Source organism: Echinops telfairi, unplaced genomic scaffold (assembly GCF_000313985.2).
Source record: "Echinops telfairi isolate 266 unplaced genomic scaffold, ASM31398v2 ScPeMD7_18;HRSCAF=68, whole genome shotgun sequence".
Lineage (NCBI taxonomy): Eukaryota > Metazoa > Chordata > Mammalia > Afrosoricida > Tenrecidae > Echinops > Echinops telfairi.
In genome coordinates, this window is record NW_022103915.1 from 86,440,305 (window position 1) to 86,455,314 (window position 15,010).

At 44.4% G+C, this 15,010-nt stretch overlaps 1 protein-coding gene, 1 non-coding gene and 1 pseudogene across 5 annotated transcripts in view; all 3 read right to left on the reverse strand.

Moving 5' to 3' along the window:
• The window catches only part of RPGRIP1 (RPGR interacting protein 1), a 53,067-nt gene that overhangs the window by 18,988 nt on the left and 19,069 nt on the right, over positions 1 to 15,010 (reverse strand). For 3 of the 4 annotated variants that reach the window (XM_045287679.1, XM_045287678.1, XM_045287681.1), the window contains exons 13-14: positions 11,367 to 11,470; positions 5,155 to 5,347 (exon numbers count right to left, since the gene is read on the reverse strand). In XM_045287679.1, coding sequence (XP_045143614.1) covers positions 5,155 to 5,347; positions 11,367 to 11,470 — 297 coding nt within the window. The remainder of the gene's footprint in view (positions 1 to 5,154; positions 5,348 to 11,366; positions 11,471 to 15,010) is intronic. The other variant, XM_045287680.1, reaches the window with a different exon arrangement.
• On the reverse strand, positions 8,748 to 9,868 carry LOC101655710 (annotated as a pseudogene).
• LOC115868885 lies at positions 11,177 to 11,315 on the reverse strand. The gene has a single exon (XR_004045846.1). It is a non-coding gene; the product is annotated as a small nucleolar RNA SNORA42/SNORA80 family (small nucleolar RNA).

Below are 15,010 nucleotides of genomic sequence, written 5' to 3' on the forward strand. Positions count from 1 at the left end.
GGGGGCTTAAGTGGAGAGAAAATGTTTTGAGAATGATGTACAAATATGCTTTACACAATTGATGTGTGTATGGATTGTGGTAAGAGTTGTATGAGCCCCTAATAAAACAATTTTAAAAAAACCAAAAATCTCAGCTGCGAGGATTTTCTCCTTTCCCCATCAAGGGTTGAGGTGATCAAAAAGTGACCTTTTAAGGCAAGTGCTAAGACGACAGAAGGTATCCTTGGGTAACATTAGGGTTCAGAGCTGGACTGCTGAGAGAAAGGTTGGTGGGTCAAACCTGTCCAGAGACAACGCAGAAGGCAGGCTTGGGAATCTGCTCCCCAATGATCACAACCTGCAAAACCTATGGGGTGCAGTTTTGCTTGCACAGATGAATCACCATGAGTTGGAAGAAACTTGATGGTGGGGGCGGGGGCGCGGGCGGACGGACGGACAGGGCTTTGGATCCCTTATGGTATGCCAGCCCTGGACTGCCTCACTCAGACCATGTTCAGCACGACGGAGAATAAGCTTCTATTTTACAGGATAGAATGTACTAAAACAAAATATAGTTGAAAATCAAATTGAGAGCAAAATAAAAGAGTTCCTTGAAATTAAAAATAAATCTCTGCTAGTGAGAAGATAACATTAAGGCAATTTGATAAGAAGTTAAAAAATAGAGTTTCAGGATTAAAATGATAAGTTAAAAGATGAATTTGGAAGATCCAACAGCACCATTAAGAAAAATAGAAAATATTAGGGACAAAACTATCCAAAAATTTTAAATGCAATACATTTTCCCAGAACTGGAAGGCATGAGCTTCCACATTGGGAGAGACCAGGGAACAGCAAGAAAAACTGCAGGGCGGAGATATCCATTATCCCCCAAACTTGAGAGTGCTACAAACAGAGAGGCCCTGAATGTCCTGGGAGCTGGAGGTAGAAGACAGAGCTAGTTTCATTATAAAGGTACAAGGGAGAGTGGGAGTGCCTTCGTCCACAAACAGAATATTTGTATACGCGTTCTTACCTTTCCTATAAATACATCCATGAAGGAAGTCAAGTAGACAGAGGGCGAGCTTATGAAAACATCCAAGGCATAACTGAACACTGTGAGAGACTCAGGACCCTGTTCTCCAGGGACACCAAAGTCAATTAGCATGACCAAGTCAACAAAGACAATGTGCTGCATCCTGTAGCCACCAAAGTGACTAGCTACTGAGGTCTTAAAACCTCATCTAAGGTACAGCTGTTGGTTCCTCCCAGTCTGGGAAGAAGATGAGTGATTTAGACCGAAGACACACGAAAAGAATTAGTCCAATGCAACTCATGGACCAAGCAACATCAATATACATGATCCTGGGCCCAGAGAACTAGATGGTATCCAGCTACTATTACCAACTGCTCTATCAGGGATCATGTTAGAAGGTCCTGGATAGATTAAGAGAAAAAGATAGAACAAAACACAAAAGCATTAACCCTGTAACGCTGAGTGCGACATTTGTGTAGCATTTAATTAAATGTATACATTAATATATACATATATATTGATAACTATGAAAGTAAAGAATAAAAACAAAAAAAGAATTTTCCTGAAATTAAAAATGCAGGCATGATAGGGTTAAAATACAAGCAAGCAAACAAACAGAAACAGGCTGACTGATTGGATAGCAATTAGTGGACTTCTGTAATTATTACTGTTTGGGCCGAGTCCGGACTAGGCAGCCCCATCTCCTCTCCAGCTCCTCAGGAGGATAGACCTTCCAGGCCCCATTTCCAGCCTCTCAGGAGGATAAATGGCCTAATGAAGTCTGCATCTTCTGCCCCAACCTTCCAAGGAGCTGATCTCCCCAGACCAAGGTTGTGCAGCCCCTGTCCCGGCACAACAGGGAGTAGGTTGGCAAACAACAAAGGCACTTCCCACAGATCACATCCTGAGTCAAGGTCCTGCGGCTGCAAGCAAAAAAATCTCCCTTCTTGTTGTCAACTTACCTCCCAAGCTCCAGCTCTGTATCTCTCCCACCGCCTCACCGACAAGCTGCGATGTCCCTGACCCAACTCGTTGGGTCTTGGAACCGCCCAGGAGTTCAAGATGCTCCAGGCCCTCTCTCTGCTCTCCCTTCCCTCCTGGGAGCTCCTTCCCTACCCTGATAAAGCCGCTCTTAACCTCATGTTCTTTGTCTCAGTCCTATCTCCATCCATGTCTCAGTGTTGACTTCTCAATTACCCGTTGGGTCTGGAAAGTAACTCACCTGGTGGCTCAATTTTTAGTTAAACAGGAGACAAATCTATAAAGAAGACAATACTACTACAAGGGCACACACCTTAGACTAATCAACCATTTGAGACCAAAAGGGTTGCATTGTGGAATGGAAACAGGAAACACAAGAAGGAATTAGGATAAGTGGAGGTACTTTGAGGGGATTGCAATGAATTAGATGAAATAAAATGTATGAATGCTTAAATGTACAACTGATCATTGCTGTGCATGGCAGTTACATAATCTATCAACTTGTAAAGAGGCGGAATCTAGCCTGTCAATCAGATTGCAGCTTGATGACCTCATTTGGAGCCACAAGGGAGATAAATAGCTCGCTGGAGGCCAGACACATTCTCTCTGCTTTGTCTCCCTGCGAGACATTCCTGATGGTAAGCCACATGGAACTATGCTGATGGAGCTAGAGCCCTGGAGCTGGAGAAGCCACATGGAGACCCACACCAGCATTGAGATGCTTCCACTGCCACTGGAACCACAAGACTTTCCACCCACTGACCTGTAATCTTCCTGCATTCAGTATCATTGCATGTGCTTCCTGAGTCTAAAGATGAATTTATGGACTGATATCAGATATATGGGCTAATAGCAGACATATGGACTTGATCTAGACTGGGCTGTGATGCTTTCTTAATATACAATTACTCTTTGGTATGAAGCTCTCGCTCTTACACATTTATGAGTGTCTCTGCATTTGTTTCGCTAGTCAACTTCCACTAACACACTGTGTAATCTTTCACCCAATTCACATAAAACATTTTTTTCTTTTAACTATCTCACCTGGATCTGAGAAACCATAAATCAAGGATTCTAATGTTCAGAGTGAAAATGTTTTGAACTTAGATTTTTGTTTGGTCAAAATGTAATCAGATGTGGGAAATAAAGAGACTTCGTGCCCGAAGATTTATTTCCTATGTGCTGTTTCTTTAAAAAGCTACTAGAAAATATGATACGCTCATAAGAAAATTAATGAAGACAGAACCTGCTACAGAATCCAGAAGATGAAAAGCCGTGTAGGAGAGATTTAAGGGACATGACTTGAGGGAAATCATTGCTGCGATCACATGGATCTTGGCTGAGAGCAGAGAATATTAGAAAGATGTTTACCTGTGCGCTTTATTGACTGTGGAGTATAAGAAGCTACAGACAACCTTATGATGAACAGAATTCCAGACCACTGAATTTTCCATATGAAGCATCTGTACTTAGGCCAGGGGGCAAGAGTTTGAGCAGAACAAGACGTGCGGCTTAAAATCCGAAAACTACGAATACAAGTTCTTCCCTTTAGCCACCATCTTCAATCTGTACGCTGAACAAATAATCTACGAAGTCAGATATGCAGGATATGAAGAGGATGTAGCATCGGGATTTGAAGCCTTCATTCACCCATAAGCTGTGACATGCTGCTGACGTAACCTTGCTTCTGAAAGTGAAGAGGACTTGAAGTATTTACTGATGATGATCAAAGGGGTGCGGGACCAATAGAACCTCAACATAAAGAAAACAAAAATCCTCAAAACCGGACCAATATGCAACATGGTGAAAAATGGAGAACAGATTGAGGTTAAGTATTTCAGTCAAAAAACCAAGTGATGTATTGCATTGGGCAGGCCTGCTCCACACACGCGTGCACACACACACACACACACACACACACACACACACATACACACACAATCCCAGACTTAGGGACATGGAGTCGATTCTGGCTCACGGTGACCCTTTAGGACAGAGTAGAACTGCCCCTGTGGGTTTCTGAGGCTGTAAAGTCTTGATGGGAGCAAAAGAAACCTTGTCTTTCTCCCACAGAAGAGCCGGGGGGATCAAGCTGCTGACTATGGGCTAGTAGCCCAGCATGGGACCCACTCTGCCACCACAGCTCCTTTCGGCTACACGAGGTCCTGTTTTAAAATGTTACAAAGCAAAGGTGTCACTTTTAAGGACCTAGGCACACTTGGCCCAAGCCATGGCACTTTCGATGGCCTCACAGGCATGGGAAAACTGGACAGTGATTAAGGAAGAACAAATAAGACTTGGTGCGTTTGCATTTATAAGGCTGGTGACGCACATTGAGCGTGCCATGGACTGACAAATACACAAATCTGTCTTGGAAGAAATAAAACTAGACTGCTCCTTTGACACAAGGATGGCAAGATGTTGCCTCCCACCACCCGGCGGGACCAGTCTCTGGAGAAGGATTCCATGCTTGGTCAAGCAGCTGGGGAGTGAAAAAGTGGAAGACCCACCACAAGATGAATGGACAGTGTTTGTTCAAACTTAGTCATGACCGTGAGGATGACACGGAATGGGACAGTGCTGAGTTCTGCTGCGTACAGGGCTCACTGTGAGTCAGAACCTCCTAGATGGCACATAACCGCCGCCACCGCCACCAGGAAAACTAACAAAGACGAAAAGGCGAAGCAAACAAAATACTGATTTTAAAAGATAGAGTCAAGGTCTCACTACTTGACTCTCTGGAAGAATTAATATTTAAATTTCCATAATAAGGAAAACCGTTACAATTGGTTTAAATGAAAACTATGATAAACTATATGGAGGGAAGGACGGGGGTGTGGTGAACGAGAGCAGAAGAGGAAGGGGTGGACGATGTCTAAAGTGGTGAGTCGGGAAACTGCAGAGAAATATCACTGAGAAACACGGAGGTAAACACCAGAAGAGAAGCTAAACGTGGTTGTGGTCGTCTGTGGTGGGAGATGGCTCATGGAGATTAGTGGGGCAAAGGACTCATTATTTTTCATTAAAATCTCTTGACCTACTGGATGTTAAAACCATACACATTATTAGTGTTAGTAAATGGAATGAGTGCAGTCCAGTGGGAGCTCCTTTCTCCAGTCTAAGCACTCATGAGCCCCTCCCCCCAGAACCACGTGCCTCACCTTTGCTGAAATGGAAGTGAATCTCCTCTCCTGCCCGGGGCTTCCTCAGGGACACCGGCGTCTCTGTCTCTGACAGAGGCAGATCAAAGAATCTGTACTCCACGTACACCTGCTTGATGCTCTCATTAGACATCACTTCAGCCTCTGGGTAGAAGGCTAGCGAGATGATTTCAATGCACATCTTCTCTGAACTCTGATCAAGAAAATATTTATTTCCTTACAGGTTAGGGATGTAGCAAGTGTTGTATTCCATCTATTTAACACATCGCTCACTCACCCGGTGCCCTCGAGTTGATGCTGACGTATAGTGGCCCTTTAGGGGAGGGGGTTTCTGAGAGTAACTCTTTAGTTAGGGAGAGGAGAAAGCCTCGTGTTTCTCCCTTGGAGCTGCTGCTGGGGCGTTTGAATTGCTGCCCCTGTGGATTGCAGCCCCACACATAACCACTATGCCACCAGGGCTCCTATTTCTCTCTAGAAGTCAGACGTAGACACCTCAATCAAACACATTACTGCATGAGACCCCATCACAGGTAAAAATGACACCAGGAGGCCGGCTGACAGAATTGCCACAGCTACGTGTGGGGAACCTGGATTTGCTTGTTTGGGTCCACCCTCTCCCCGTCAGTCCATTCAATCATTCCAGCCCATCCTCTGCAAACAAAATGACCCAAACCATTTCCGGACAGATAACCTTGGTTAAACGTTCTCGGTGAAAACCACATCAGCATCTCCCCCAGGTTGGAATTTAAGAAATCCGTAGCTTGATTTGGAGATGTATTGGCTGCTTCGGCCACTAGGAGTGAGGCCCAGTTGCATAGTGGTTGAAGTGCTAAGCTGCTAGCCAAAAGGCCAGCCATATAAACCCACCAGCAGCTCTGCCGGGAAAAGATAAAGATGTGGCAGTAGGCGTGTGTAAAAATGACAGCCTTGGGAAATCCGATGGGGCGGTTCGACTCGGTCCTATCGCTGCTGCGTCAGACACGGCTAGATGATTGTAATGAGTTTCCAGGCTCAGCAGCTGCAGTAAAGAACTGATTGCTAGGCCCACCTAAAGGTAGGTCATCAGAGCAGCCCGCCCTGGACAGAAACTCTGGTACTTTCATCTCCACTTCAGAGTCGCTTACCACCCAAACTCTTATGGGTGTGAGTCCCTGTGCCCACGTTGTCTTGAGGGATACCAGGGAGAGGTTCACTCTTGCTTCAAGAAGTCAAATGAACTCAATGTAAACCCCATCCTCCAGCATCCTGACACGACTGAAGAGTCAGCCCACGATGCGATGACCTCATCCCAGCCACGTCCCTTTGCCTCAGTAAGTGCCTGCCTGGCCACGTCTTTCCTCTAGGCTGCACACCAACACAACTGCTTCCCTTAAGGCCTGCCCTCCCATTCCAGTCTTCTTCCCTTTGAAAGCTGAGCAGGCACTCGGACACCCATCTGCAATCAGCAATACCTCCTTCCACCAATAAACTCGAAACCAAACTCACGGCCCTCCAGTTGATGCCAACTCATAGTGGCCCTATAGGACAGGCTAGACCTGCCCCTGTGGGTTTCCAAGACGGCAGAAAGCTCAGTCTTTCTCCCGTGGAGCGGCTGGTGGTTTCAAACTGCTGACCTTGTGGTCTGAAGCCCAGCACGTAACCATCCACTCCAAGGAGTCTTCTTTTCCTCCCCCGCCCTCTTCGTAATCCAGCTTCCATCTCTGGCAGCTCCCTGTTGACGCATGGCTGCAATGATTGTTGAATGATTGTCAGCAAAATTTTATTTGCATGTGATATTAATGATATTGTTCAATAAATTTCACATGCTGTTGGGTTAACTTTCTCTGGAATGGGCACAAATATGGCTCTCTTCCAATAGGTTGGCTAGGTAACTCTCTTCCAAACTTTTGGCATAAATAGTGAGTGGCTCCCTCTCTGTGATAATGTGTTGAACCACTTCAGTTGACATCCCAGCAATTCCTTGTTTTCTGTAGAGCCTTCTGTGCAGCTTGGACTTCTTCCTTCAGTATTAGTTCTTGATCGATGCTGCATCTTTAATTGGCTCAATGTCATCTACTTTTTAAACCGTTTTATTGGCACATGATCCACTTGTTGTATAATTCAATAGTTCCATTGCATCAGCTGCTTCTTTTTGATCGGGACTGTTCCCCTTCCAGCTTCTTTGTGTGGACCCTGCATCATTCAGCATTTTGCCTGTAGAACCCTTCAATAGCACAACTTGACGTTTGAGGGGATTTTTGTTTGTTTGTTTTTCAGTTTGGGGCTTTTTTTCACCCAGAGATATATGCTGAGCATGTTCTTCCATTTTGGTTTTCTGGCTTCAGATCTGCGCGTTTCACTATCATGCTTGGTCTTCGAGAACTATCTTTTGAAATGTTTGTTCGCCTCTTTTACTGCATCATTTGACTGAGCTTCTCTGTGTTTAGCAAAGGGCCGTGGGCCATGGTTGTATAAGCCCTGGACTGCTCCCTCTGTTCACTGTGGGTACAGTGTCTTCTGATGTCCACTTTAGTCTTTTCTTTCCGGACTTTCCGACCACCGTTTGCCTTCCTGGAACACATCCTTGACGTGACCCGTGACGAGCTGGGTCTTTGGTCATCAGGGCTCAATGAGCGCCATCTGTTCTTGGGATCCTCTCTAAAGTCTGAAGCGACAGCCTCCAGGTTGTATTTTGACTCTCGTGAACTTGTGTTCATTTTCTTTATCTTCAACCTGAACTTACAGATGACCAGTCAGTGATCTGTGTGTTCCACAGTTGGGCCCTGCCTTTGGGTTGGTTGGTGCAATTGAGCTTCTTCATTGTTTATTTCTACAGATGTAATTGATTTGATTCCTAAGTATTCCACCTGTGTAGTGAGGTTCACATGTATAGCCATCGTTTATGCTGTTCATTAAAGGGATTTGTGGTAAAGAATTGGTCTTACTAAATTACATCATGTGCTCTCCAGCTTAATTTTTATCACCAAGTTTATATTTTCCAACTATTAATCCTTCCTTTATGTTTCCAACTTTTGCATCTCCAATTACCAACACATCTTGATAGTCTGTTTAACATCAGATTGAAGAAGTTGGTAAAATTCTTCACCTTCTTCATCATTGGATTTAGTGGTTGGTGAGTAAATTTTAATAGCACTTGTATTAACTGGTATTCCTTATAGGCATATAGGTGTTCTATCACAGACAGAATGACATTTCAAGATAAATATTGAAATGTTTTTCCCTCTCCAATTTGACACTCCCACTGCACACTATGTAAGTATCCAATTCAAAATGGCCAACACTGGTCTATTTCAGTCCACTAATGTGCCTGTCTTTATGGGTTCGGTCTCATTTTTAATGACTTTCAGTTTTCCTAGATTCGTGCTTTGAACATTTCATATTCTGATTTTTTTGCATATTTGGAAGATAATTTATTCTCCAGAAGAAAGAAAGCAGGCCTGATACATAACATTACACTGGAACATATTAAACATGTTGCCATATTCTTATCTTCTAAACTTCAACAAAAGCTGCTTGTACAAGCTAGTTAAGTAGTGTCCCGATTAAACAAGCAAGACAGCTGATGTACTGGAGATGCCAGAAGCTAAGTCACTTCATCTCCTTCTGTTGCTTCCAGTTGCTAGCGTACTGGCCACTCACATAAATATGTTTAATGTGTCCATGTAGACTCCCATCATCACGTTGATGGGAGCATATTTCTGAATGCCATACATCGGTGCTATTTCTGCACGCTTGATTCCTTTCTGTGCATCATACAGAAGGAACATGCTGAAAAGAACGAATCCACCATACATCGCTACTGAATACAGAGAGGCACCGGCCACAGTGGTGGGTGGAAGAAACAGATCCCAGTGAGGACACAAAGCCGAGCCCAAGGCCCGCTCCCAGGGGTGCGCCCTTGTTCAGAAACTTCTCACTGGGGGCACACATGGCCACCGTGGGGAGGCCCCCAAAGATGCCGGCTGTACACCATGCAGCTCTGATGAGAAGAGGTCCCCCTAATACAGCCAGAGGCGTCACCACTGCTCCCATCACAGCACAATGTCGTAACCAAGCCAGATGCTTTGGGCCCGGGCTCTGGTCATAGGATATTGACCGCACCAGCATTCCGCGCCAATCACGGCTGCAAAGGTGGCACCAATTGTCACCCAAGAAGCTCTCAACATGAAACTCAAGAGAACAGGAGTTCTAGTCCCGGCCATGGCTGACAGGGCAGTTAAACCAATACTTCCAGCTAGGTACCTATCAGGAGAGTGAATTCTATCTTTCACATACTGAGGCCAAATTACAGCTTTTTCAATAGCTCCCATCTCACTAGACATCCCTAAGCCATAATAGCACAATGCTCCAAGACCAACCGCAGCTCCTCCAGCCACAAACCTTCTTCCCATCTGATCAATTTTGAATACTTTTCCCATGGATGGTTCCAATGCCGCCTCTTTGAGTTCTTGGCCAGTTTTTCCACGCCGAATCCCAATTCTTTTTTTTTTTTTTTTAATCCCAAATCTTGACTTGGTGGCATATTTCCTTCTGGGTGTCAAAAGCCACTGATTCTTTGGGATGGAATTCTTCAGAAGAGGGGAGCATTGGTGAATGCTGGCTGGAAAATTCTGGAAGGGAGATTCCGGAGGCACACAAACCTTGCAGCCAGCATGGTGGTGTCCTAGGTTTGCCAGGCAGATCTGAAATACTAGCTCAGGCCCTAGTCACCTTTACCACGTGGTTCCCTGTCGAGACCTGTGAAACGTGAAAGTGCCCACCTCTTCGCCCGTTCGCGCGCGCCTTACTTCATATTCTGATCTTTAATGCACGTTCACAGCTGTTTCTTCCCGTGTGGAGTCATGCCACATTAGCAAATGAGGCCCGGGAAGATTTTCCACGTGTGTCACTCAAGTGGACGCTACTCAGAGGCGGCGGCCTCTTCCCCAGTTGTACTTCTAGCGCCTTCCACAACGAGGGGCTCTGCTGGCAGCGAGGGCTAGCTGCTCTGCATAAGATTTCCATTGGCTATGTCCTCAGGAATGGACCACCCAGCTCATCTTCTTCGCCTCTTATGAGCTGGAAAGTCCACTGAAACCTACTCCCAATGGCTAACCCAGCTGGTACTTGAAATCGTGATAGCATGGCTTTCAGCATCACTGCAGCACGCAGCCACCACAGTCCCGCAGATCCGGCTAGTTGATTGGGAGTCTTCCTGTAGTCGCCTCTGTTGTTTCGAACGGGGTCCATAACCCTCCCGTTTGAGTCTCATTTTTCATTCAGCCACTCATCCAACAAATATTGTTGAGCACCTACGTAGCACTGCAGTAGCTCAAGAAAAGTGTCTGTGTTTCCTGTCTCAGTTCTATTCCAACCATGATTGTTGAAAACACCTGTGGATATTTATTTATAGCTATCCATTTAAATCTATCTAGCCATTCATCCATCCACTCATCCTTTGTAATTAGTTACCAAAGAGTTGAAACGGAAATGTTTAATGAAACATTTACAATATGCTTTCTCATGTTAAAGATTGCCTCTTCAAAAATGGCAGAAACAGAATAACCTCCTGTGCCCTTCCCTATAGAAACCACTCTTCCATTCCGGACTCCACCTCCCGGGTAAATCTCCTCTCCTCAGATGATGGGAAGGTTGGACCAGACCTGGTGTGAGTCAGGACACAGGAGGGTACGAGAGCCAGAAGAACTCTACGAGGGACTCCAGGAGGCAGCGTGGAGCTGACACTCTTCACTGACACCAAGAGAAGAAAGCGGTCCTTTATTTTACGACGTCTGTAGCTCTCCATCCACGGACAATATAAATTAAACTCCATAGCTTTCACTTCCCATCAGGTTCGTTAGATTTTTTGTTTTCAATTTTTTTGGCCAGGGGAACAGAAAAGCTCATCAGAAACCATGTGGAGCTCACGCCAAGGGAGGAAGCACTGTGTTCTCAGCCGACTATGCGAAATGAATTGAAAATGAGGCTCAGTGTTCACAAGGATGGTCTAATAGGTCTCGGCCCAGCCCAGACCCCCACCCCACACTGTGCAACCCACTGCAATGCCAGAAGCCTATGGGCTAGGAGGCAAGGCAATGATTTGGGGCTACGGTTTGCTCTGGCATCAGACACGATAAGAGGCACATGGGGCTGGGCAGGTTCATTCGATTGGACCTTTATGTAGGTTTTTCAGGAAGCATATAAACTGTCATTGCTTATCATATGCTACTTACTGCCTTAAGAAGTTTCTTAGAGATGGGCGCCACTATGATGTCATCACTATCTGTAGTCTGTGCTTCACTCGCGTCCGAAGCTTCACCGCAGGATTGTCTCCCTGCTGGAGAAGCAGCTGGGGTCACATAACTGTCTCAGAGCACCCTGTTCAGGTCCAGGGAAAACAACCCAGCACTCACATGGCCATCCCATCCTCTGGTTACATGTTTTGAGTATCAAGGTTTATGCGACCCTGACTCAGCTTCCAGCCATCCTTTTCAAAGAGTCCATTATTTAGAAGTTTGCCAAATACAGTTCTTTCTAAAAAGGAGAAAGGCAGGAAGGGAGTGGGGAGACCGAGAAAGAAAACAGAATGATAGAAAAAAGAAAAGATCAAAGGAAGAGGAAGGGCAGGAAAAGGTGGGTGTTCTTTTGTAAGGGTGGTGAACAACCAAGCTCATCAAAATAACCACGTCCATGGGAAGCAGCCCAACGCAGGGGGGCAGACCGCATTGCCCAAAGACGGCCTCAACCATGAGCTCACCGGCTCTTCGGACAGTACAGCCGGGAAACCCCTCCCCATCGAGCCCTTGAACTGAGACGCGCTTTTGTCGTCTGCTGCGACCGAGAGAGGCCGGTGGGAATCATGATGCAAGTGACTTCCGGGTTACAATGTAAGACTGTCACGTACCTCTGCTTCCTTCCTTCAGGACTTTCATTCTTGGACCCCTCCATCAGATCATCGTGAGGAAACCCAGGCAACCTCCCCAGGGCCCAGTCAGCTCCCAGCGGACAGCCAAAACATGCTCGCCATAGTGTGCACAGTGGATCCACAAGCCCATGGAAAGCTTGCAGGGCACATTGATCCCGGGGGCTGTGTGGACCACTGGGAAGATCTGCCTCATTCATAGGGCTCTTGCTTTACCGAGTGGAGCCTGGAGCTTCTGTTTTATTACACGTGAGTGAGTATAAATGCCCACTGGGAGATGAGATGTCAACGTGAGACCAGCCATTCAAGGATCCAAAACTAGAGTTGTTGTAAGTTATATATATATATATAGTGTGTGTGTGTGTGTGTGTGTGTATAGAGAGAGAGTGTGTGTGTGTGTAGCATTTTATAAAAGACTGGACTTTAAAATGATTAAAAAAATTTTTTTAATTAAAAAAAAAAGACAGGGCTTTCTACTCCCGTAAGCAGTCACAGTCTCGGAAACTCACAGGGAGTCCCTACAAGTCAACATTGACTGAATGGTGGAGAAAGAGAGAGAGAGAGAGAGCGCAAGCATTTTATTAAGGATCCTAGGTGTCACTGTGGGATAAGCACTGAACTTTTAATTACAAGGTCAGCAGTTCAAACCCACCAGTTGCTCTGAAGGAAAAAGATGAGGCTACCTGCTTCCATAAAGATTTGCAGAATCAGAAACCCTTTATAACACTGGTTCTCAACCTGTGGGTCACAACCCCTTTGGGGGTCAAATGACCCTTTCACAGGGGTCACCCGATTCATCACAATAGCAAAAAGGCAGTCATGAAGTAGCAACAAAAATAATGTTATGGTTGGGGGGTCAACACCACATGAGGAACTGTATGAAAGGGTCACCGCATTAGGTAGGTTGAGAATCGCTGCTTTAAAGGGTCACTATACATCAATGTGTTTGATTTGGGGGCTGTAGTATTTCATTATGTGAATAAACCTCAATTGATTTTTGGGTTTATCACTGATGGTAAGCCCATGTATGCCAGAGTAGAATTGTGCTCCATTGCCTGATCTTGCAGAAGTAGACAACCAGGCCTCTCTTTAAAAGAGTGTATGGGTGAATTCAAACATCCGACCTAAATGATCTTTTCTTTTTTTTTAAGGACTACCACAGAAATAATATTATAATATCTCCTAAACACATAATATTAATTCTGGGGGGGAGCAGAGGGGGGTGATGAGGATCTAATGCCGGGGGTTTAAGTGGAGAGCAAATGTTTTGAGAATGATGAGGGTAACGAATGTACAAATGTGCTTTTCACAATTGATGTATGTATGGATTGTGATAAGAGTTGTATGAGCCCCTAATAAAATGATTTTAAAAATATTAATTCTGTAGTAGTCTTGTGAAAAGAATTCATAACCTGAATCTAATGAAAAAAATATAGCAGATCAATACAAGTTGAGGAGTAACCTACAGATCAAGTGGCCTACAGTCTTCAAAAGTGTGAATATTATGAATGGCAAAAGAAGGCTGAGAAATGGCACCAGATTATAGGAGACTAAAGAGACAGCGAACATTATATAACAATGGATCGATATTATAGTTTGTAAATTTGATCATTGTATTTTGGTTACATAATATAATTTCCTTCTTTCTTTTTAGAATTTTCATTTTAATAGGACAAAATTACTGAAACATAGTACTTAGAGTTCATGATGGCTACAACTTATTCTCAGATAGTTTTCTTTAAAATGTTAAGGCAAAAACTTAAAATGTGGTGAATGTGGGTAAAGAATACACGAAAATGTTTTGTCCTGTCAACTCTTTGGAAACTCTTTGGAAAGTTGAAATTATTATATATATTTTTTGAAAGTTGAAATTATTTTAAAGGAAAACATCTTGAACCTCATGATGTCAATTTTTATAACATTTTGCCCCATATTTATAACAATTTTTATAACTGAGACTTTAACACTCAGTTTTTATCTCCCTGAGCCTAGTAAAGCACAGTCGTAGACTTTGGTCAGCTAATTCCAGTATCTGGAGTCCCAGAGGTCATAGGCAACACTTATCCCTGTAGCTTTGCAAGTATGTCCAAAATAGAGCCCTGCCTCACAGAGCCAAAGAAACTCGGACTGGGGCTGCCTTCCAGGCTGCAGGCCAGAGAAGAGCCAAGTCGCCAGGGTCCTTGGCCTGGGTAGGCCCAGACTCAGCCTGTCGTCCTCATGCCGCCGAGAAGCATGGTTCCTTCCCTTCAATGCCTTCTCCAGACTTGCAATGCCCCAAGGCTAACGTTCCAGTCATTGCCCTGATATAAGCTAGGTCACTCCTCCAGCCCTTTTGGGTCCCTTCGAGGCTTTTCAGAGCATTACGAAGATTGTTTTTCAATATGTTAACTTTAGCTTTTTAGCTGTCATCACTGGAGAGTTGGTCCGATTTACCTAACTTGCCATTACTGTCACCTAGACTGGTGTCTCCTTTTCCTTTTAGCTCAAAAGGTCTATTTTCATTTAAGAAAAACTTAGATTAACATTACATATGCACCACCATGTGACTAAGCTAGTTAGTAAGCTGTATATAAATTATAGAAAAGTTACTTCTAGAAAAAATAATAATAAAAAAGAAAAGTTACTTCCTTTGAGAATTCCAGCCTTGGATGGTCTAACCATCACCTTTGCAACATAAAACTGTGCCTAAAAGAGGACCTAATGTTGGGGGTTTAAGTGGAGAGAAAATGTTTTGAGAATGATGTACAAATGTGCTTTACACAATTGATGTGTGTATGGATTGCGATAACAGTTGTATGAGCCCCTAATAAAATGTTTAAAAAAAACTGTGCCTAAAGTTTTCTTAAGTGTTAATCTTCCGTGAAAAATGTAGTACTGCGAGGTAAGGGAAGAAAGTGAATAACTGGCTTGATAAATGCCATTTCACGATGAACTAGCAGAAACAGATTTACAACA